General features: G+C 41.3%; 1 protein-coding gene and 1 long non-coding RNA gene across 2 annotated transcripts in view; both read right to left on the bottom strand.

Moving 5' to 3' along the window:
• Positions 1–25070, bottom strand: part of LOC148595140 (uncharacterized) — a 249493-nt gene that overhangs the window by 54757 nt on the left and 169666 nt on the right. The gene's annotated exons all lie outside the window — the stretch shown is intronic.
• The window catches only part of FLT1 (fms related receptor tyrosine kinase 1), a 106846-nt gene that overhangs the window by 20336 nt on the left and 61440 nt on the right, over positions 1–25070 (bottom strand). Inside the window, exons 12-17 of the mRNA XM_088522211.1 lie at positions 24019–24127; positions 17505–17795; positions 12320–12466; positions 10323–10454; positions 4610–4716; positions 1900–2035 (exon numbers count right to left, since the gene is read on the bottom strand). Of these exons, the coding sequence (XP_088378337.1) occupies positions 1900–2035; positions 4610–4716; positions 10323–10454; positions 12320–12466; positions 17505–17795; positions 24019–24127 (922 nt within the window). The remainder of the gene's footprint in view (positions 1–1899; positions 2036–4609; positions 4717–10322; positions 10455–12319; positions 12467–17504; positions 17796–24018; positions 24128–25070) is intronic.

The raw sequence follows: 25070 nt of genomic DNA, 5'->3' as shown, positions 1-25070 counted from the left end.
AAACACTTTTGTTGGACTATAGGCTTATATCCAACCACACAGATGTGACTTATAGCACCAGAATGTTTCTGTCTTATGAAAAGATGACTTTTTTATCTAGCTCACATTAATCTAAATTCAATAGTAATTATCCTGGCTTCAGCAATGCCCATATGAAATTTTCTGTGAGTTTGTAGCTCTTATGGATGAAGGGAAAATCATGTTATATAAGCATTGCATCACAGCAACGGGCTTTGTGCATGTGTGCATGGGGCATATAGAAGGCAAAAGGCTAAAAGGCTAGAGAGTTACATTACAAAGGTTACAGTAAATATGTATCCTGAGGATAAATAATGGAAAAAGAAAAACAGGCCTATCAGATGCTGGAAGGATTTGCATTTCTAAATAAAAATATGCTACAAATACATAGAACCACATTTTGTGTTTGTGAGACACTAATCCTAGGAGGCTGCCAAGGTTATTCAAAGACTGAGCCAACTGCCATGTAAGCAGGACTTGCACTGAGCTAATCTAGCATAGTGCACATACCCAGCTTCTCAGAATCTGGTTTTCATTCATTGTCAGCATTCTTTGTTTGTTTACACCAGTTCTTCCACTTTTAACTCGTCCTCAGGTCATCATTCCTCACCTCCAAGCTCTAAACAGTAACCCTGCAAGATGCAGGCTTTTATTAGTGTTTACGTTCTGTTTCTGCTCTTTTTTTTTCCTGTGGGATTTATATCCAAATAAAGTGCGCATAAAGCAGAGATCACACTGTCTGCACACTGAGCTCTTGGTCCATTACTGGAGAAAGCTATTTCAAGAAGACGCTCAAAAGAAAGTTATGTTTCAGCATTCCCAGAATTGCGTGGGACAACTCTAATTAGTAGCAATGTATTTCAGCTCTCCTTATCCACATCTGCTCACCTTGCGACTTCCACCGAGCAAATTAAATGTGATCCCAACTGTATGCATGTTTTGATCACCTTCTGTCCCTGAACCCTGGAGGACAGGAGAAATTTGCTACAGTCCCCATCAGAAAGCAGGGATTTTCTATCTCTGGCTCTACAACCGCATGCCTGAAAGAACAAACAGCACTATTGCAACAGTATATCACTGATATGTTAATGTTGACCTCTTGTTAAAATCTGTGTGGTTTCTGGAGAGAAGCCGCAACTCCCAAATCCGGTCCTCACTCTCCTGGCTTTCCAGTTAGCACCACAGTAGGGTAAGCGAGTCAAAAAGGCTTCCAAATTCATGCCCTTTACTCTACAGGCAAGCTACCTGCAGGCTGAGAGTTTCCATCTCTATTTATGCATGGACTTATGTAGAACATTCTTGCTCTTTGTGCTACACCAGCAAGGATGACTATAAATCTGCAGCACAGAGGAAAAACAGAGAGTGTGGCTTGGAGAGAGAAGGAAAGGAAGAAATACCAAGGGGTACAGGAAGATGTGTGGGGACCCATTTCTGCACAGGTCTTTTTCCAAATGAGTACTTAATTAGGTTACATGGGAAGACACTTACAGTCAGTGCCAAAGGCCAGGCTTCTGGCTCTGCAGAGAGAAGCTGCCAGGTCAACAGGCTGATAGGAACCTCTGCAGTTGCCCTGTTTTGATTCCCTGCTTTAAGGAACTCAGTTTGCAAAAAACTACAGAGCAGTGATTACTGTCTGTATTTTAGTTTTCCTGTCTGGAGTCTGAATACACATATGGAAAGTGAGATAGATGCAGTTAGCGAGTCAGTCCTAGATGCTGTAATTCAGTCACGGAAAAATAATACTTTCCATGGATATCTCACACCTAACCCAGCAGAACATTGTGCTGCATGCCTAAAATATCTCCAGCTCTCCTTTGCATACAGATAAAAATGCATTTCATTCAATAGCTGCAAACCCAACATGACTTATGCTAATATTACCTAGTTTTAGCCTTTCCCTCGCAATCTCCCATTTGCTGGCATCATAAGGCAGACGTTCACATTGTTCATCCAAGGGGACTTCATCAGGATCCATTATGATTGACAAGTAATTGGTCTTAATTTCAGAAGAATAAGGCTATAAAAGAAAGAATATTGCAAAATTAAAAAGAGATCATGCCAGTCAGCATCTTTTTGCTTGAATCAAGGGTACCAAGCTATTTCTGTCCACACGGCTGTACCTTTCACAGTCGAATGTCTGATTAATTTCCTTTTCATTTATTTTGGTATTGCAACCCCTTTTTATGTAAAATAAATCTCTTCCTCTACCTTTCCTTATATGTGACATAGCAGTTTCTTCAATGAAGAACTCGCTTGCTTTGCTACAGGCCCTCTGCATAGTTAAGAGAAATATTTTCAGAAAATGACTAAACACTGTTCTTAAAAATAACTTTCCCTCATGATTGTGCAAAGCCAGAAGCGGCCATAATCAACAGATGGAGCACAACTGCCAGTGTTTATTTCTTCCTTATACCCAGCAAAGATAGGTCAGATGTGGTTAGAATTGTGCAAGAATAGCCGCCAGGAGACTAGACATCATACATTTTGGAAATGGTTTATACATTTTTAGAATTTTTGATTTCTTATGTATCATTTCTGAAATTATTGGAGTATGGTGTAATTAATAAATATCCAAATTAAAACAGATCATTTAAAAATGAATTTTCAAGAAAATCAGTTTCTGCTGAACAAATGGATTACCCATTTCATACGAGGAAATTACAGAAAGATGAATCTCATCCTAGTTTTCCACAGCCCATCCATTTCCAACTTGAAACTTTTTCCATTATCCTTCAGAGAGCATCTAGATTGCTCTTCTAATCCACTAGACTTTTTCTCGACACAAGAAGTGATGACATTTTTATATAAGAGATCTAGTGTTTGCTCTAGAAGAGCTCTGGAGGTGATAGACCCCAGGAAGAGCAGTAGAGGAGCAGGAAGATGCTGAGAGGTTCCTACATTTCTTTTCCGAACCTTGGCACAGTTTGGGTTTTGAAACAACATTCTGAAAGATAAAGAAGTGTTAAGTATATCGGTTGTCTCCATATGCGTGTCAAACAGGCTTAAAGAAAATGCTGTTTCTCAGAGAGCATGAACTATTTTTTTTTTTGGTTTGTTTCCATTGTGGCAACGTCATTTGTATATGAAATTTAATTTAGAGCTAATTCCAGACATAAATCCTTAAGAGTAAGGGTTTCTAACAGAAACACGGAGGAAGATCTAAACATAGAGCACTAACTGGAAAGACTCATCACTATGTAATGTATTTAAAATTCCTTGCTCTGTAGCAAGAATGATTATTTCTATTATCTAATCTAACATGTAAATACCATGTTTTCAAAAAAAAAAAAAGAAAAAACATTATAAAACATTATGTTTTTTCCAAGTATTGAGCTCATAGTTTTGCAGTCCTGTTATGAACTGCCCTGTCTTTAATGGTGAGTGGCCAGAACTGGTCCCACTTGCTTTGTAGTTTCTCTATAGCTGCAAAGTTTCCTTGAAGCTCCAGCTCACCTCTGTTTTCTTCTCTACCCCCAAACTCCCTTGTGTCTCTTCTTAGGAAGGTCTGTGTCAGTAGGAAGGTAGAGCGATTGCTGCCGTACAGCCCTGCTATAGAGGTCTGGTCCTGCATGTTCGTCAGGCAATAGAAGTTCTCAGTGCAAAACTTTAAATGTAGTCAGGCCTTAATCCAAGTTCAGATAAAATAGTCCTGCAGGCTGCAGTTAACTTTTATAACCATTGCTGAGCTCGGCCAGCTGGAACATGCCGTGAAGGCTGGGAGCTGACCCAGGCCACAGAGCCCGTGATTCCCTCTCCATCTGAGCAAAGGGGTGCTGGAAGCTGAGGGACCAGGGCGTTCAGTAGCACTGAGATTTGGGGTTGGAGAGGGGGAATCTGTGCAGCCATTCCTCGCTCTATGTCCTGCAGTGCACCCCACTGCTTCAACATTCCTCTAAGTCACTCTGAGAGTGACTTAGTCACCAGTCTACCATGGTAGAAATTTATATCTTCCACACATGAGAGCTGCTGTGGTTTAACTTCTTGGTGTAGGAGCTCATGTACCCAAAGTGCTGTCAGTACAAAGGAGATTTAAACCATCACAGTCAGGCCTGAACAAGAAGCAGGGTCAACCACACAGGCACTTAGCACTTTCCTGCTGATACAGGCACATCTGTAGCAGGGACTGCACCACCAAACATACTTCAGTAAAACATCACTTTGCAAGTGATGTGATTACAGCAGACAAACCAGACCTCACTGGGCTCTGGGAAGATTTGTCATTCCTGCTCACTCAGTTCTTCAAAGGCACCATGATGCCAAACTCCCACGGGTCGAGGGAGGATGGGAACGCCTTCGGTGGGAATCAGGCACCCAATGCTCCCAAGCCTCAGTGCTTTCCCTCACTCAGCCCTTGCCTCTTCACTCACTCATTGCTTAGCCCCTTGAGTCACAATTTCCCAGGCCAGCCACCGTCTGGCTAACTGCACAGTGAGCTATGGTGAGTGGTAAGTGAATCTGTTTCATTTCTTTTATTTTATTTTCTTTTTCTTTTTCTTTTTTTTTTTTTTTTGTAGTCTCAGTGATCCCTGCGGTCGGGGAAGAATTTTCCAATACAAAGGGAGGCAGGAGCTCTGAGCCTGGTCTTTCTTACCCTCTTCAGCTTGCGTATGAAGAGAGTCAGCAGGAGCCAGAAAAGCGTCGCAGCCACACAGGTACATGTCAGCGTTATCAGCTCCAGGTTTGACCTCTCTGACGTGCCTGGGAAAACCAAGCAGCAAGCATTTTAGATCATGACCTACAAAATGGGGCAGTTTATGTTTGATTGCCATTAAAATAAAACACCAGGAAGGACTACCTTTCTCTGCAGAGGGTGACAGAGCCCTGGAACAGGCTGCCCAGAGAGGTTGTGGAGTCTCCTTCTCTGGAGATCTTCAAAACCCGCTTGGACGCAGTCCTGTGCCACGTGCTCTAGGTGACCCTGCGTGTGCAGGGGGGTTGGACTAGGTGATCTCTAGAGGTCCCTTCCAACCTTAAGCATTCTATGATTCTATGATTCTAGCTTCTCTTCAATGGGATATTAATCCCTGTTTGGCCTGGCTCACAGAGCCTGGAAAAAAAATGATCTCCTCAACAAAACCATTGAGCTGAGCATGGAAAAAGGAGGCTGAATTTGTAGCACCCTCTTGGTACCTTTTTTTTTTTTTTTTTTCAGGCCTTCCTTGAGATGCAGGAGGTCAAGTAGGGCAGGTGGTAATGTTATTATAGACATCAGTGAATCCAAGCTCTCATTCCTGTCTGGATGGGTCAGGTCTGGCACAGAGCTGCTGAGCTGGACTAGAGCACAGGTGTCATAAGTGCCGTGTCCATCCAGCAGCATGGATAGCCCCAGGGTGCACTCCTGGGATGCAGCCCGGGTTCCCATGGGGCACCCACCTCTCCTGTCCCCAGCAGCAGCTGGCAGAGTCAGGCTGCTGTGAGGCTGGGAAAGCTCTCCAGAGCAGGGAGCAAATTAAACACAGAAGGGGAGAAATAACAACAGCAACAACCACAAAAAAAAAAAAATGGAGCAGCAAGAAAACATGAACTTAAGAAATCTGGAGAATATTAGAGTCTACTGAAAGATCCTCAAAAAAATCCCAAATAAAATTCTCCTCAGATTGCTACTTAGGGACTTGTAAAATGGTTTCAGAGCATCTTTACAGATTGTGTCAAAATGCCTCGCTTCCCACAGTACTGCCTCCGTCCGAGTGGCAGCGGATGCGAAATGCTCATGCTCCGCTCTTATTCTGATACCCTCCTCCTGGGACAGGGGAGAGGACAGGGAGTAATTCTGAACATGATTTCCCAGTGGTTTTGGCAACTGCGCTTGCAGTGCTTTCAAACCCCGTATAGCTCCTGACAAATGCGAAAGGGATGGTTGTTGTCTCACTGGTGGGCACCCTCATAATCGGAGGGATGTGTTGCCTGATTTTAAGCAAGGCTACAGCTTGAATTGCTTCCTGTAGCTGTGGCTTAACAAGCATAATATCTTCCCTCCTTAAAAGTGATAATCAGATTCGTGTTCATGCCCTGTATTTAAGATTCCTCAGGCATGTCCAACCTGGATCTTCGACAATAAAACTTGTTGCAGCAAAAATATTACTGCAACGAACAAGTGCAGGTTACACAATATCTATTTCCCCAGCACACAAGCTGTTAAATTTTCAAAAGTGAGTATTTTTAAAGGCTTAATTTAGATATGGAACATAATGATAGCAAAAATGATACAGCCTAATACAGCTTGCTTGTCTTCTGGCATCAGGCTTTCCATTTGCATATGTATACTCTTCTGTTGCTTCTGAACAGTATCCACGCAGATGGCAAGTAATAGTTTCTGACATTTATTCAGCAAAACCTGGAGGGACTGAAGGTTCATTTGTTGCCACTGCTCCATATGACAGGACTCACAAAACCCATGAGGTACAATACAGCCTGTGCCGAAGGAGGAAGGCAGCAACTTTCCAACGTCTCCTTGCATGCCACATGGGAGGTAATGATGTGAAGGGTCTGTCTTTGAAATGTCAGTGGGATTTTAGGCAGCAAGAATGCATTCCTCCCAGCTGGAAGTGGAGTAGATTATCAAACTTGGGGATTCCAGTCTTGTGTGAAAAACTTTGCTGACAGATCTGGCTGAAAGCCTCCCAGATGAGTAGCAGAAAAATCTGATTAGAGGTAAAACAGGTAGGGAAAGAGAGTGAGGAGGTCTACAGGAATGAGAAAGCAAAGGGAACACATAAAAGGCCTGAGAATGACAAAAGCTAGTAGTAACTCTGAATACAGCTCTCAATCTCCCTACACGGTAGCCCAGGATCCCTGACCCCTGCCTCAGCCACCCTTGGACACCCCAGTCACACAAAGATTTGTCCCTTCATGCAGGTTTGCCTCATCTGCCTCACTCCCTCCTAGAACAAGCAGCCCTCTTCCTCTCCCAGAGCAGCCCTTTTCCTCCCCCTCACCACTGTGTGTGCACAGAACACCACGGAGGGCAAGGAGAAGGGGGTGAAGCAGTCAGGCAGGGCCAGACAAGAAAGAAAGCAGTAGATATTGCTACTTCACTTCCTCTCTCAGTAACAACCCAGGACCATACAGATCCTGCTGAGCAGAGCCCATACTAACCAGCAGATCCCTTCAGGTATCAGCAGTATCATCTGTTTTGAGTGCCGCTTTTGGCAGGTCACTCCTCTGCTTAAGCCTTGGGTTGTTGTGGTCTCCATTTTGGACCAGCACAACTAGGACTTCAGACTCTAAGGGTCCAGGTGCAGTTCTTTTTCGGGTACAGACCAGAAAAAAATAATATTTGAGGTGCCAACACCCTGCTGCACCCAAAGGGTCTCAGTGTCCACCACCTCCTATATCAATATGGTCTGTCCTGGCTTTGTCTGTGTGACCTCCTGTGCAACACTGGAACAGGTGTCCAGAGATGCTGTGGACTTTTCATTTGTGAAGGTTTTCATGACTTTATCAGACAAAGTCATTGCTGGCCTATGCTAGGATCAGCGATAGACCTGGTTTGCACTGGAGGTTGCCCTGGGCTCACTTCCAACCTGTGCTGCAGCAGTGTAAGCAGGTCCTGATGTAAAGTAATGGGATATTTTCTCTTACAGTCATCCATATAATGCCGGCTGAATCTCATTTATTAATTGAAGAAATTCTCGTTAAAATTAACTGAAACATTCCAAGTAACTTCAGAGAGGCCCATAAGATACAAACAACATTTTGAGATGCAAAGGTAAATAGATAGACAAACAGGTAGCTATATAGAAAACATATACCCTTTTCATAATGCCAGAAGAGCTGAATGAATGCTTGATAAATATGATGCTTTTCTTTCTCATCAGCAAGGACCACATAAAGTTGTGAAGCATCGACTTTAATCTAAGCCACATAAGTGAGTTTAAGCTGTAAAATATGCTCTTCATCGACATACACTTCAGATGGTGCTCCATCTTTGTAATTAGATGCGTGAAGGACACTTTCCTGAGGGAGTGTGCAAGAGGCCTCAAGTTGAGAAGCAATGGGAAGGTTTCAGGTGAAAAGCTGACTGTTTGGAGACAGCTAGTGCCAGGCATGGCCCTGAAGATAGACTAAACTCCCTGCATCCAAAAGTTTGCATCAATCTGTATTTAAGAACCCATTCCTCTTCGTTGTTGGGTGCTATGGGAGCCATTTGTTGTTGCTGTCTCTTCCTTTGAGAATTGTTGTCTTTTTAGTTCCTTAGCCAAGAGCAAATGGACAGCTTGCTCTGACATTCCTAAAAATGTTGCTCCTCTCCTCCTCAGAAAGCCCGAGAAGCAGAGCTTCCAAACCAAACAAGGGCTGTGATTATTTAAAGTCGGCCCTTGGATTTCACCATCCATTCATCCATCTCTGATATATAAAAATAACACATTGTTTTATCTGTAAGTATAAGAATGTTTTTTCAGAGCAAATAAAAAGAGCAGACAGTTTCCTTCCTGACTCATTCACAAACTACTCTTCCAATCTGTTAAACACAGCCATAGACACGAGGCATTGCTCTATTCTCTTTGATCTACTGCACTGCACTCTGAGAACATTGGTACAGAGAAATGCTTTGTTATTTGCAGTTGCAGTTATATGGTGTTTCTAAGAAAGCTGAGAAAGTGGTAAAGCCTCAGGCAAGCCTCATGTTAAAACTCTGATTCTATATCTCTAGGCCCCAAAATGGACTGGGAGGTTGCAGTTCACTTGAAGAGGGGCAGATATGCAAGTTCTGTGAAACCTGCATAGAAATGAGTGAAAAAAAAAAAACCTCCAGTAGGGTCCATCATGCTTTGTGAAGATGGAGGAAAGAAACATTTTTTTTCCCAATCACACTAGGTAAAAAAAACCTCTTTTCCTTATTCAATCTCAAAGCTATAATTTTCTAGTACATAATGGACTACATCTTCTGTTTATCTTAGAGCTCCCACAGAAATCATGCAAGAACAGTGTGTGTGTTCTCTGCAGGACATATGGTTGGAGAAGAAGCTTTCCCAGTTGCTGTATATCCTCTTTTCTAGTTCATGCAGAAGGAGATATGACTTCCTAGAAGCCATCCTATGGAATGTTGGCGGTTGTAATAAATATCCAAGATATAATGATGTCAAAAATCAATACAATAATGAGTTACATTGTCCAGAATAATCACCCATCAGGATGAATTTCACAGCAAACACTCAGGGACAAGTCATTCTTCCAGCAATTATAATAGTTACTAAAACCTTGGCATTATTCATAAGCAGACAGTTGGTTTTTGCTCTTTGATTATACCAGTTAGGGTAGCTCACGTGCATATTCCTAACCCTGACCATCCAAAGCAAGACCTTTATCATCAACAACACTCAACTAAGACTGCTAAAGCACTTGTCACAGAAAATTAATATTGATTTACTAGCTATAATTGTCTTCTGCTGCAGGGCAGTATCCAAATATTCAGGAGCTGCATTCAAACACGTCTAGCAAATGTATGAGACACCCAGAAGGACATAATCTCTTCCTCAGGGACCTGGTAGTCAAAATGCCTTATATAAAGAGATGTGAAATGCAGTTAGGACTGTTTACCTAAAACATGAGATCAATAAGATAGGATATGTGAAATTCACGCATGGCACTCATGTGTATGGAGAATGTCCGTCTGCTTTTCCTTTCTCAAAATATATAAGCCAAATGTATATTCAACAAAACTGAAAAGTTACAAAGTAAACCTGATTTTTATGCAGTGTACAATTACTCTAGGGAAGTCACTGCCCCAGGTCTAAGTCAAGCTTGGCATAAGTCAGGAGGACGATGCCGTGTATTTAAATGAAGAGCAAAATAACTCAAGTAATGGTAGCTCTGACAACTCGATCATACCTACTTCTTACATTAAGTACCTTGGAAAAATGCATTTATAGTTATTGCTAGGGTAAAATCTTCTGATCCTATTTGTCACTTCAATTTACACTGAAAAGGAAAAAATGAAAGTATCTGAAGCCTCTGATTTTTATGGAATTAACCTGAAATCGCAAAATGAGTGGGTAGGAGTATGTTCTTTATTTTGTTTTTGTTTGTTTTGATGATACTAAATTTACATTTGTCTTCTACCCTGACCCGATCTTTGTTGAGTTGAAGCAATTCTTCTTTTTAGGTCAGTATAAACACACTCTGGGTTAGCATTTCCTGTTAGGCTTCCTTTCCAACCTGATACATTTCCCTTGCTAAGACTTCCTTCAGATCGCTCCATTCAGAGATCACCACATGATCCACAAGTCATACACTCCCTTTTCCAGCTCGAGTAAGAACATCACTCTGACAAACTTGCTGTTATCATTTATATCAATTTTTACCTTGTACTGTGACATATGCTGCACTCTCCACAGACCCTTTTAAGTTGGTGGCTATGCACTGGTAAAGTCCTTCATCCTCCTCTTTTACTCTTTCAATAAACAGCATACGACTTCCGGGCCCTAAAATTATTCCTGTGAAATGAAAGATTTTGCAATGAGTGGGAGCCAGGATATAAACAAAAACAACCACTTGTGTAATAATATCTGCTTCAAGTTCTTCTCAAAAGAAATCTGAGCCACAGACTGCATAGCACAATGTTATCTGCAGGAAAGCCAAATATACTTGGATGTTTTGGGAAACTTTTGGAAATCAGTGTTTATAAAACACTTGTGTGAGTGAAAAAGCTCAGCCTAATAGAGTGATCCAGGGAGCACTTGGTAGTAAGCATAGCGAACAGCACCATGCTTAGACTTCCATGCAAGCAAGTTCTCCAGCATGTCTACAGTTTTTAAACACATGGGTGGTCTGGGTACACTTATCAAGGCAGGTCTGTCTCAGAAGCAGTCTGAGTCTTGGAGCACTTCCAGGACCTAGTTCCAAACATCCACATTGGCCTTACAGGCAACAAATTCAGACTTGCTACAAATCTTATTTGCTCACATGACAGGGGATACTAAGCCGTTTCTAGGAAGGACTCCAGCTAGCGTGAAAAATGTCCCATTAGGTGTATCCGAAAACCTCGGCATTAGTCAAAGTTTTCAGCATCTCCAGCAAGCAAGGAACAGAGGCAGGCAGCAGATTTGGCCTCAGGCCTTCCTTGGAGGCACAGTATAGCCAGGAAATGTGTAGTTAAGTACACATTTACGCATTTGGCGCCAAAACAGAACTATCATCCCATTCAAGTATATTCCCACCATCTATTTCAGGCACTTAACTCAAGTGCTCTGACTTGCCCTACAATGACATCTTCCTGGCTCCTAACCTTGTGTGTGTTGCACTTACACCCAAGTTAAAAACACAGCTTCTAGAAGACAGTGTAAATAACCCACAGCATAACCCTGTGGTCAATGTAAAACTCACAGAATCTAGCTCTAGATTATGTTTATTGTCTACATTGCAAGTCTACACATGTTTATAACTCACTTTAACAAACACCCAGAGATTTTCCCAGTTGCCTTTATTTTATGGTAGTTTCAAATAACACAGGATAGAAGCTTACATGCAGAATATTGCTATTAAAAGCTTAGCTTACATGTTCTTTCAGACCAAACCTACTTCAACACTTTTACTGAGTCTTTAAGACTATCTCATTGTATGGTTCTGATTGAGATGTGGATGAATTATAATAAAAGTTTTGCCTTTTTCTCTCATCAAAAATTTTCACCTTTTGTTCCTAAAGTCTTCAAGGAACCTTTCCATAATTGTGGTTCCATCATATCAAGACCTGTAGCCTTGACTGATCTTTGAAGACACAGTCTGAACATGCCACTAAACATCTCTGTTTTTTTGAATAACTGCAGTGTAACACCTGAGCAGCTATTATTTTCTGCTGCATGAAACTTAGATCCCCCTGGCACAACTGGATGCATTTCAGTTTCGCTTGGGGATCCCAGATTTAGAATTAGTTGGGCGGTCAGCTCATGAAACTAGAGCAGACTTTACACGTCTGGCCACAGACTTCCCCTGGTACTTACATGTGTGTCACTCAGGCTTTGATTTATCCCGCACAGCTATGTGGCCAAGACACCTAATCCTTAGGCTCCCTCTATAGTAAACAGAGAGAAATAGGATTCTCTAGAGATGATTCTTCTAAGTTGCAATTTGAGAGACATTGTTCTCTCTGACTGCATGGGACCTCTAGCTTGGAAGAGGTCCTCAAGTGAGATTAGATGATGTGACCCACCATGTTGTGCTGCTCTCTGCCCCACTGTAAAGGAGGGATAATTCTGCTCCCTACTTTGGGCTGCAAATGCCAGTGACTGTGGGAATGGTTACCTGAGACACATGGAGTGCAATGTAAAGATTATAAAGGTGGAGAAGCATACAGAGCTCTCACCTGATTCTTCGTGTATTTCTTCATGGTTTTTAAACCAGGATATCTGTGGCTCTGGGATACCTTTAACCTGGCACTCCAACACTGCTGAGTTACTGGTGTTCACCGTCTGATCCGTAAGATGCCGCAGCAGGGCTGGTGCCTCTTGAGCTACAAGACAAAACAATATCTCCATTTTACATTCCTATAACTGTGGATTTAAAATTATCTTCCAGCATTTTACTGATGTTAGATATTGGTGCAGGTGTTCTATCAAGATCATTGTTCACAGATGTTATTTACTGCTCCAGTTTGTTTAAGAGCATTTGGTGTGTACAGAGTATTCCCTTTACTCAGCAGCAGCAGGTTATGATGACCAGTGGTTCAACATCCGAGGCTGACATTGTTTAGAAGACTTCCTCAATTCCATTATCAACCACATCTGTTTACTAAAAGCAATGAGCTTTTATGAGAGCTCAGAATTTTGCAGAAGCAGGAGAAACACTGACATGGAAGCTTTTAACAGTTATCAGCGCATTTCTCTGCATCACATAGAAATCTGTACAGTTCTATACACCACTATATCCATGAATGTGACTTTTATCATTTATTTGCTTCAAAGAGTAAGTAATGAATACTATTCAGCAAAATCACATAAATCCAAAACCAGAAACCATGAGCATAAAGGCACTGTGTTACATCTGCCACTCAAGACTTCATAAAATTTTTCCACTCTTCTGTTTTACACGTTTTGCTGAAGTCAATGAGGCCTGTCCAAACCACTCCAAAACTGAGAAAACTGTGTTGGTGAGAAAGGTGCCCCATGTCATCAGATAGATAGCCTAGAAATGCTGGAGAACCTGGTGGCAGCAGCAGAGGTGAATCCTAGCATTGCACACAGCACACCACCATTCCTGTTTCCCTTTTTTTTCTGCTTGAATTCATACAGTGAGATGTAATAAAATACATTTCCATGTCATCCAGTGACAGTAAATATCAGAAGTTCTGCTTCTGCTCAAAAGCTCCCAGCTGAACAGAAGAGCATCCCAAAGACACTCCACAAACATCACATTAAAGTTATCCCTGGGAGAAGCAAAGCCACAAATCTTCCTCATCTTCATTTCAGCCATCCCCCACTTGTGCCCCACTTTCTTACCAGTGGAAGACTCTTCTGACAAAAATCAAGGTATCTGTCATACTTATGTCCATTATGTAACAACATCTTTCTGTCACATTGGCAACTTCTTACATGATCCCTTTTGATATTTTTGTCCCTTAAAAGTAGAGATGGAGACTCCATTGCATCCCTGAACAAACTCACAGATGCAGATGCACTGCAGATTCCCTTTTATTTGCTGTTCTTGCAAGAACCGATTACTTGCAATCCTCTCTTTCAAAACACTGCCTGTGTTTATTACTGTGGTAAGACACACATTAAACACACAAGAAATAAAATAAAATAAAATAAAATAAAATAAAATAAAATAAAATAAAATAAAATAAAATAAAATAAAATAAAATAAAATATATAATCCCTTGCAAACTATTTTCATTTAGACCACAATAGACATTGGTACACCAAGTTCATTATCAGCTGAATTTATGACATTCTATGTTTGGACGATTGTACTCTACTCTTTCAGAAAAAAAAATGACTCTGTTATCTGTCAGACACTTGCATCATCATAAACATTTTATTACCAGCTGTGAATAAAATCTCTCTGAAACAGCACCAATGTACCCTCAGTTCATTCAGTGTGTGGACCCTGTAGTACTAGAAGCTTTTCAACACTTCCAAAATAGACCATCTTTGCTATGCTCTTAATTCCAACATAGTCACGAATCCTCAGTGACCAATTTGGTCTCTTATGTGCTGCAAGTCTGCCATTTCCGAGGGCAATCCTACTATTTGTTTACAGTGCAGTAGACAGTCTGTTCTGCTTTCATAAACAGTAATGCTCATGAGAGAAGCCATGAATAAATGTTTTAGCAAATACCTACACAACGGCATTAACAATATTTTCCCTGCCGCCAGGCAGGCTGGCCTCTTGTCATTTATATCTCTCCTTGATTTCTGCACGGTTCTCAGTCTTCACAAAACAACCTGTCTATGACCAGGCATTGGATTGACAGACATTCACATGCATAAACCACATTTCACATTTACCAGTGGTCCCCGCTGGACACCCCAACCCAGGCTTTCAAAAAGAAGGAGGACGAGAAAACACAACAAAGGCAAATCACACGTTCTGTGGGTTATTTGCAATTAATTTTAATTTGTTTATGACCATACACTAGAGATGGGTTTCCATGTTAAGAACTTCCTTTCTTAAAACTTAGATACTGTCACCATTCACACACTCTCAATAGTTGCTCTGCTGCAATCAGCTGATTTTTCAGGGATTTGATTAATTTGCTGATTAATTTGCAGATTGCTCTTGCGAACCACCTATTTCTCTAGTTTGTTTTTTCAGTAAAGGCAAAGGGGATGTTTTGCAAGTGAAGCCCAGCTCTGCTCACCCTGAAGCTGAAGGACTTGCCTTCACTCGCCTTCAGCGCAGGCAGAGCTGAGATGCTGCTGCCTGAGCTGAACGCCAGCGTCACGCTCAGAGCCCCTGCTCAGAGCCACGGGCGCTGCCTTTCCAGACCCAATTCTGCTCTCAGTTACACCCGGGAACTTCATCGTGGGCAGAGGTTGGCCTGGGAGAGCTGCAGGTTGTCCCTGAAGAGCATTTCGGGCTTCACAGCACCCAATGGAACAGGGACATGAGGAGGAAAACCTTCTTTTTTCAAAAGCAAGCATGAGAGAAAACATTCAAATTTGTTAATTTGGGGGTATTTTTGCCCTTTGCTATGCTTTTGGTTGTTTGTTCATTTGTTTTTATTAACCAGTACAAAAATATAAATACATGCTTCAATTTTAACATAATATATATATATATATATTCCACACCTTTCTCCCTAAATAATATATTACACAACAGCAAGTAGAGAAACTCCACAAATCGGCAAGACTCTCCAGTTGTCTATGTGACACCAAAAGTGACAGTAGTTTTTATCTGGCCACCAAGAACTGCTTTCCTCAAGCATTTCCAGGGAGGCTTCTCGGTGCCTCCCGACACGAGGGGTTACACATCACTGTGCAGCGTGGCCCTCTGAGCATCCGTGGAGCCCAGCCTGGCAGAAAGGCCACATACATCCTTGTGTGACAACAGCACAGAGGAACAGCCTAATCTTGAGACGACTGCCTGCTGCAAGGCACCGCGCCGTGGCCCTCAAGGCCATCGAACATTCATAATATCCTGTCATCACCGCCCACCTTGCCATCAAATGTCTGCTCACAAAACAGCCTGGTCAAAAAGGGGTGGTTCTGCATTGTAATTCTCCTGCAAACTTGAAAATACTGCAGAGCACGCTTGCCCCATTTTAAAGCAATTACCAATTATTTCACTTGCTTTTTAGGCATTTTTTTTTTAAAAAGAGACCCAAGTTCCTTTGCAAGAACACATTGTTTCTGGAAGCCATCATGCTAATAATGAACAAAAGAGCAACTGTATACAAGCAGGCTATAGGTGACATTTCAAGATATAAATGATTATTCTTTTCTTTACTCTGACAACTTCCAGGTTATCAATTGTTTTCGAAGCATTTTAGGCTCCGTGAAACTGGCACTATGGGGAAATGCTATTGTTTACCCTTTCACACTCGACAAAAGCAATTCCCACGTGAAATGCAAGTTTAGCCGTGGGACACAGTCCTCATACCTAAAGGAGGAAATTGTCTGGTGAGTTCCCAAGCACCAGAAACTGTCATGTTGTCACCCTCTATTTTAAAGCACAGCCACTTTGTTCCTTTGCTGTAGCTATTTTGGTCACTAAGAACTGTTTTGTTATGGCTTATGTAAATGCTATATAAATGATCAATCATAAATGTAACCAAAATAATAAAAGCTATGTATTGTAAAAAAATAAAGTTATCAGATCTATTAAAAATAGTAACTTCTTCCTTATACAGAATTTATAATACACAGAAACATCTCATAGTAAAACTGTGAAAAAGGAAAAGAAAGGGGAAACAGTTACAAGGAAGTTTTAGATTGCCCTTAATTCTCCTTCAGCAGTTTGGCTGATTCTTAATCCCCATAAGAAATTCAATTCTCATTTGCATACAAAAAGCAAGGGATCATTTTAATGGCTTTAATTTTGAACGTATATTTTTAAGAATGTATCAAACATTTCACTGTGCTGGCTAATATCTTGTCAGTCGTGTTAGTGTAATATGTCTCTTTTAATAAAATAATTACAACATTACAATTTCCTTTATCTTCAGGTCAGGAACAATACTCACACTTTTCTCAACAGTTTTTTTTACATTAGTGCAGAACTGACTTTAAAAAGTGACCAACACAGCAACTGGAAGACTACCTGGATTTATTTGGAGAAACATGGTTCGCGTCTGTCAGTTTTAAAATGGTCATTACTACAAATGATATGATAGGTCTGTGCATTATATCAACATTTTTATTTCTTCCCTGCATACTTCCTTTAGAAGATACTTTTTTAAGATTAATGTACTTTAGTGTAGAAAATAATTTCAAATAAATAAGCATTAGAACTTGCTCAGCAGGTAATATTTATAAGTCCATCAAGATCAGATTAAAATAAAAAATATATAGTCCAGTCAATCTCAAACTGAATTGTGCTCATTCTGCACATTAAAGTTAACTTATTAAATGTCCATTGTTGACTGAAAACAGCAGTTTTTAAAGTTAATCAGTTTGTTCAGCTTTGACACTTTTGACGAGGCCGATATCAAAGTGGAAGGAAAGATTGATCCAAAGTTTTCCTTATCGCTCAGTAGGAGGCAGCAAGAAAAAAAACCAAACATGCAAAAATGTAGCACAGGGGATCTTCCAAACCCCAGCTTCCATGTGCTTTGTCAAAGCAGAAAACAACCATCTGACTCAACTGGAAGATCATGCGTTATGGTTTTGTTTGCTATTCCTCCTATGTCCAACCCAGGGGGGAATGTCCACCACCTCAGGGCCTGAAAGGTAGCAACAGCGATAGAAAATCAAGATGATATGAGACACCTGTGACTGTTTAATGAGTCCTTTAATGTTTTACATTGATTTGTGTTGTACAATCATTCCTTGTGCTTTTATATTTGAGGATCCGAGAGTAAACAGCCTTTTTGGTGCAGTGCTCACCTCTGATTGTAACGTCTTTCTTTTGAAGCACCTCTTTGCCCGTGTTTACGTTCCTCACTCTGCATGCATAGGTGCCCGAGTGCGCCAGGGAAACGTTCTTGATGGTTAGCGTGAGCGTGACGGAGTGCTCCTTATTGACAGACTTCTTTACTTTCGTTTGGTTATTTACTGTCCTCGGTAAAATCCAAGCAATGTCTTTGTACAGGAATTTGTTGGCCGAACAGGACAATATCAAACTCTCTCCTTCAATAGGCATTTTTTCCAAATTAATATGGAATCCATTTGGTACATCTGTCAAAAATCAAGAACACTTTTTAGTTTATATGAAAAAATGAGCCAAAATTAGCATATATTTTTTCTCCCTTTATTGGGACATCTTTCAAATAACCAATGTTGCTGTTTTCCTGCTGATGATCTCTAATCTTTCATTTTGCATGATAGGCTCCAGGTAGTATTAAAGTTTGCCGCAGACTTACAAGACGCTTGGTGTAAATTGAGGTTGCTCTCATAAGTAGGAGGCTCGTACAAATGTTATGCCCACCAAGTTGAGACAGACTGGGGCAAGGCACCAAAAGCAGAATTATTTAAATAAAATGCATTGGAATTATGAAAAAGGAAAGAAATTGTGATATCAGCTTTAGCTCATGAACTGCTTGAAAGACAATGAATCTCAAGAGGACAAAAGAAAGATATTCCAAGTCATCATACTTGGTTATACGGTTTTATTCATGAGTGTTCAGACATATGATGTCTAGTTCTTAAAGCACTTTTAAATCCTGAGAAATTACTGAATATGTGACTAAATGCCAGAGGTGTCCCTGGGAGAGAGGTATTTACTCTTCATACATTTAACATGTCAGCCATGCCAGAGGAAAGCAGGAACACCACCGACTGTTGAGGGTGACCAGCTGGCTGCAGGCAACGCATAAGATGAATATTGCTCTCTTCAGACTACTTGGCATTAAGTATAGGTGAGCAATATTGTCACTTGGGAAAAATCATGGATTGCTGTGCCAACGGTTTGCTAAGAGTAAGTATGACAAGTTCTAACGAAGATGATCTCTAGAAAACACTTTAGGCAGGAACAAATTTAGCAACAATGTGAAAAATTCGACTTCCGGGTCTTTATAGCATTAGTGCACTCTCCTCTACGCGGGGAAGGGCAGATCCTTGAGGCCGAGCTGGCCAGGTCACCACCATCTCCACTTGAGCCTTAGCCCGCAGGTAAGAGAGTGACACCACCAGCTTAAGTGAAAGCAGAAGCAAGTTCCAGGCAGAAAACAGTTCCAAGTCTCCTGCCTTGTCTCTCTTGGGCTATTTGTAGCCATATGCTGATAAAAGCATTTCCTTCTACTTGTTTAAGTGAAATTGACTTTGGCCATTTTCAATTGTTCTTTACCTCCTAATTGCTAGGGCACTTGGCTGTGAACTTGACTCAGAATCTTTATAGTTTGTAAGTGAAAATTATGCCTTCTCTTCTTATCTCTTGGAGCAAGTGCTGCTTGACACAGCCTGCCATGCAGCTCTGGGCTTGTTGATGTCGGCTGAGGGCGAGCACTGCAGCAGCAAAGAAGTGCAAGGAGCCTTGGCAGACCATCCCACTGAGCAGACCATCCTGTACTGAGGCACCTTGAAGTGCCTGTGAATCAGCCCTGCCGCTCTGTGCCCAGGCTCCAGCGAATTATCCTCCCACCCCCTTTCCGTAACCTCTTTTCCTGATTGAGCAACCTAGCAGAAAGCTTTTCGTTACTCCCTAAATCTCCAGCATGCCAACTGAGCTGCCTTGCCTCCCCTGGGTACCCATGGGCAAGATGGACTCACTAATGCCTTTGAAACAATATGCTGCATATTGGAAGTCTGTCGTCAGCTGCTCCCCCGAGTATCCTCTTCTTCAGGCTAAGCACTGAGCATCAAATACTGTGCAGTTGAGCTCCTGTGAGTCAGATTGAAATTCCATTGAACTGTAGGCACTTTCCAAGGAAATACCAGGCTGCTGTGGAGCAAACCCATCTTGTCCTTGCAGCATGGACAATGTGCATGCCTGTTGTTTGTTGGCATCCAGATGTGCCAAATATTAAAAAAGCTGAAGCTGTGACTTCAAGATACTAGACTGGATTTTAAAACCTGTGGGCTTGCTGTGTTCCTCTTACTTTTCATTGATATCTCTTTTTTTCTCTCTCCAGCAAAGTTATGAGAAAAAAAAATTAATGAACTTGTTTGTACATGACTATCATCAATATCTCTGATGTGCTCAGGGCATGGCAATAGATTAAGATCTTAATTAAATAAGTGTCTGGCAAAAGAGCTAAGATCAGGCCTTTCCCCAGAGAGGGATACAGCACATTTAGCTGTAGCTATCGAAGTGTAGACATCTATTGGAATATAATTCTTTTCTGTATGGGCATGAGCTTGCAGCCCATTGGAGTGACACAGGTACCTCCAGGGGGCAATGCAAACCATGTGCCTTAGGACCAGTCAAATTCCAGAGATCCTGATCCCTCACACTTAATTTTGAAGTGGTCCTACGTAACCAGCTTGGATTTAGATAACTAACCTTAGGTTAACTTAGATAGAGTGAATACTGTGCTTGGTTTGGTTAAAAACCACTGGAGCCCAATACTTAAAGCCCAGTGAGAACCAAGTGAGAACCCAGATTTTTGTTTGTGGATAATTACTTGGGACTCTCCAAGAAATTGCTCTGTCTTCTCCGCACTAGGTCTGAAATGGTTCTGATATGTATTGGGAAAGCCAGGGTACTGGTTTGAAACACTGCTGATTTTGACTTTTGAAAATGCCAGTAAAGGTCCAGAAGAGCCAAGCAAAACTTTTAAGATGAAACTAAAGATCCCCTGGGACTGAGAGCAACTGAGCTATTTTTAACATAGAAGGAGAGCATGCCAACAGAATATTGTAGCTGCAACAGCTCCGTGTTGTCAGGTCTGGAACTTTTCCTGGATGTGTCTTCTGGAAAGACAGACTATTTTATGAATAAATCTAGGGACAAAAGCAAAATCCACAGGATTTCGAGCAAATCATTTGTTTAAAGACTACAAGTCCCTAATATATGACACCTCTCATCAATTGTTACAGACTCAGGCTAGCTAAATAACGTGGCTGGGAATAATGTAAAAGGGTTTTATTTACTTTAGTGATTTGGAGCTTCCTGTGGAAATAGCTCCCAGGTTTCCTGATGGAAGATTTTGTTTATCTTTGCCAAGCACCATCAGGAATCTCAAAATAAAATGCGCCTAGTGACATTGGGAAACCAGGGAGATAAGGCAGAGCTGTTCCTGTTTCACCCTCTGTAATTGCAAACACACCCATGGGCCTGCTGTGTGCCAGCAAAACAGCCCCAAAAGTAGGGAAAGGGGCAGGCTGGAGGAAAGGGGGCTACAACAATTAATTCTGCCATAAAGGTATCACTACAGAGGCTGCTAAATTATCAGTGAGCAGGAGAACTTTCAGAAATCACCTTTGTGTGTTTCTTTGGAACATGGCTACATTTGTGCTGCAAACAGGGGTTTGCTTTTAGAATGAAGTCAGTGTGACAACACCCCAAAACCGCCCTTCACCTGGCAGAGGCAGCAGGAGAGGAAAGCTGTTCCTGGGCCCGTGGACTTCACGTCCACCAGCCTCAAGCAGAGGCTATAAAGTTATACCACCCTCGAGTCTCCCAGGAACACACATGCAGATTACAATTCAAACACAGAAATAATGAGATCTGGAATAATTTATGTAAGGGCTTATTCTTGCTAGAACCTCTCTCATATCTTTCCTTGCACCTATTTCCTTACTGCTATCTTTCCCCGTGGCAGGGAACATGCCACTGCAAAAAGATGTGGCTGAGGTGAGCACTGCCTTTCCACCACCTTTTCAGAGGTTCCTGCTATGGCTGGAAAGAATCAAGACTTAGAAAAGAGACTTCTCACACCAGCATCCCAGCTTCACTAGAGCATGTGCCTTCTTCATCCTCAGGACAAGGTCTCAATGAGATTGAATGAGAAGAGGATTCCTTAGGCTTTCCCCCTGCCTGATTCTCCTCTTGATTCTCCCCTGCTTAGATGCTTTCTTCTCTTACATTCAGTTTTGTGGGGTTCAGGCTGGCTTCATGCGGCTCCAGCAGTCCCACCAACACAAAATGAACCAAGTCCAGAGACCTGGAGTATTGGTTTTGGACTCATAAGAAAGAAACCCTCTGCAGTGGCTGCTAGTTCACATCCATTAGCATTTTGGCTGTCATTTTTTATTTCCCCAGTGTGTGTTTCAGCAAAGGCTAGAGAAGTGACGCATTTGCTTCTCAGCTGACGTGAAACACAGAGGGTTACCCAACCATGGCAGTTTGGTCACTGTTGACCAGAGGAAAATTACAATTATATCATGAAAGCTCAAGCATTGCATCCTCTGCACAAAACAGGAGGATGAGCCCAACTTGATTTTTATAAGAGCAGCAGTTTTGTTTAAACAAGCTGCGTTCAATCAGCACAACTGAGCGTCAGCGGATGAATAGGACTTTCCATGTCACACAATTGAAGTGCTCAGCTCCAGGAACTCGAAGGACAAATGCATTGCAACATCACCACCCTGTATAGAAAGGTTGCCACCAGTCAAGACATTAAGGATTTCCAAGCCAAAATAAAGCAGCCACTCCTCTTTCTGAACAGCAGCCAATGCAAGAGTCTTCAAAGAAAAGTCATAATATTCTGCATGTTTACATGCAGACTTTGGTATCGAGGAGAAGGATTTCCTTCTGCGCCTGGTTAAGAGCTGAGAATGTAAGATCTAAAAAGGAAACTAACACCTTCACATGATAGCAATAAGTTATCTGAAACTGCCATCCAAAACTTTCAAAGAAGGGAGATGTGGGTACTGCAAATGGGGCCCTTCAAAAATCAGCTTTATTTAGCCTCAGGGTCTTATATGAAAACTGAGGAGTAAGAGCTAGAGAATGTCTAATTCTGTATCTTGCATATTAAAAAACCAACCACCTCCGTGAACGACTTGCCGTACACTCAAAGTTGTATGTGAAGTCCCCACAAAAAGATGAGAATATAGTTCAGTTAACACATTAATTTATGAAAAGCTATGTGTTGTTGCTTGTTTTTCTGTCCAAACAAATACAATTTATGAGTATGGATCAAGCAAAATTGTGATTCTAGAACCAGCACAGTAATCATCTTCAAGCTGGCAAATATTCCTGTCACATCCTCTAATAGAACATGGAGATATTATTCTTGTTTTCTTATTTTAGCAAACAGCCTAGTTATGTTTCTCTTACAGTTTATTGTTCAATAAGTAGCTCTCATGCTTATTGCTAGATTTCCAAATTTATAAACAATTTTCACTTTCTAAATGTGAATTCACGAGAACATTCATAAGTCTTGGTCTATAAATGAAGAGAGGAATCCAGTTTACAAGGAGGTTTTCTTCCTAGCCTTTTTAACCATTTCTAGTGGCTGTGTGCTTGGTCTTTCTTGATATTCTCAGTAACATAATGAGTTTCATTAAGATCAGTCATCACAAAAAGCAAAAAAAAAAAAAAAAAGAAAAAGGAATTATTATATTTTTCCCTTTCAGCTTCTATATTATGATTTTGGCATTAGAATATCAGAATGCTGTAAGCTTTTGTACCCTCTCATATTTAGGAATGAATTACATTAATGACCTATCCTAAAAGGTATTGTTAGCCTAAGTGCTCCATGAACTATCAGTTTGTAAACAAAATGAAGTCTTCCAACAAAAAATAGATCATTTGAAATACCATGTGTAGAAATTATGCTGCTATATCATCAAGTAGTCATTCTTAGAAAATTCATTTTTTTCAGTAATTCCTGACCTCAAAGCATCTATTTTTTTTTCTTCTGAACGTGCAAACACTTATACACACCCACTGCCAGAAACATATTAACATGCACAGCTAACAGATATGAATCTTTTCATTGTCATGGCCCAAGTTGCATCCAAGGGCCTTTTCAGGAGAGGGACTATAATTCAGTATTTTTCACCTGCTATTATTCTGCCTCTAAGTTGCTGTTGCCCCTAAGAGAGGCTGCCAAGTGTCACAGCCCCCTTTCTTGCTCCAAGTTCCCTGCAGACAGTGTGCACTGCTCTGAGGGCACCTTCGTGAGACCTGCTGGTTTGAGAGATCTGTAGAGATCAATAGTGTCACACAGGACACTGAGACACTAGTCAGAACACAGTAGTCCTTCTTGTACGGAATGACTGCAGAGGTCATGCAGTATAAAGGGTCATATTGCCTGTTGCTGGATTTACGAGCATTTTGGGCCATGCTGGGATGCTTGATGGAGGGATGTCATTCTTCAGATTTGGTTCCCCTCTTAGAAATCCAGACCATTTGTTGTGAAAAACCCTACCAGAAACACTGAAAAGCATGGTATGAGTTTACAAGAGTACATATTACAATACTTCTCCTGGTCTGGGATGTGTAAAAGCCATGACGACCTAACATTTCCAGGATCAGGGAGCACTTCTAGCTCTAGCAAGGACTGCATCTTACCTGTCACAATAAAGCTCACGTTTCTTTCAGCTTTCCCCACTTTGTTGGCTGCCATACAGCTGTAGATTCCAGAAGATTTGGCATCAGCTACAACCAGAGTGCTAGCGGTCTGCGAAAGAAAGAAGAAATTTAGCTCTCAGTGGATCATCAAATTGTTTAAAAGCTTCCCTTCTCTTTTTACTAAATCACTGTTAACACTCCTAAGATTCAGCCTCTCCATTCATCCAGGCACCTCAGAGGCACCTCAGAGGCTATTTAAAGGAGATGTCACCATATAAATTTTGGTAATACTGGAAAAACAACAGGAAACAAGCTCCTCAGGAGACCATTATATCATCAGAGTCACCACAATGAAAATCCTTTGAATGTGTCTTTCAGGTTGACTTATCTCTTGCTGATGTAACGATAAGTTAGAGAACACAAAGTGTGACGCAACATGGTTCACGCCAGGGGACAAGCAGCCTCCAGGCAGCCAGTCAGCAAAGGGACTAGCTGGAGATCAACTTGGGCACTTGGACAACACTGGGAAAAGAGTAACTCTGTTGAACACTAAATGCTTTCATTTTCATTCTCTTTTGAGTGAAAAAGGGCAAGAGCAAACGAAGTTTACTCTCTATTTTGTGGGGACCATCTCCTCTTCTTCATCTAATATTTCTATCATTAAACAATTATCCTTTGGGATTTTCTTACTTTGCACTCTAGTACCACATTGAGATGGAGCTGAGACATGGGACATGCATCAGCAGTGGGAAGTGCACTTGGATGACACAGTGTCTTGTTCTTCTATCTAAAGGCTCTGCCTTTGTTCTTCTGTAAAACATGCTCCGATGGGAATTACAATAGAATTGTGACAGTGATGAAGGAAATTATGTGGCCACTAAATTTTGCTTTTTTGAATTATTTGAGTTTTTTTTTTCCTAAATACTTTTAAAATGTTTTTGTGCAATTAATACATTCTTTCTTTAAGTCTGCCTTATTCCTGGAATCCAGAGGCAAGGTTAGGAGGGCAACTCAATGCTGAGTAAAGACCAATTATCTGAATTTCTTTATAA

This window comes from Tinamus guttatus, unplaced genomic scaffold (genome assembly GCF_059628265.1).
Source record: "Tinamus guttatus ecotype Peru unplaced genomic scaffold, ASM5962826v1 Tinamus_guttatus_pri_ptg000150l, whole genome shotgun sequence".
Classification (NCBI taxonomy): domain Eukaryota; kingdom Metazoa; phylum Chordata; class Aves; order Tinamiformes; family Tinamidae; genus Tinamus; species Tinamus guttatus.
The sequence above is the reverse complement of the archived record's forward strand: the minus strand, read 5'-3'. Positions and strand labels throughout refer to the sequence as shown.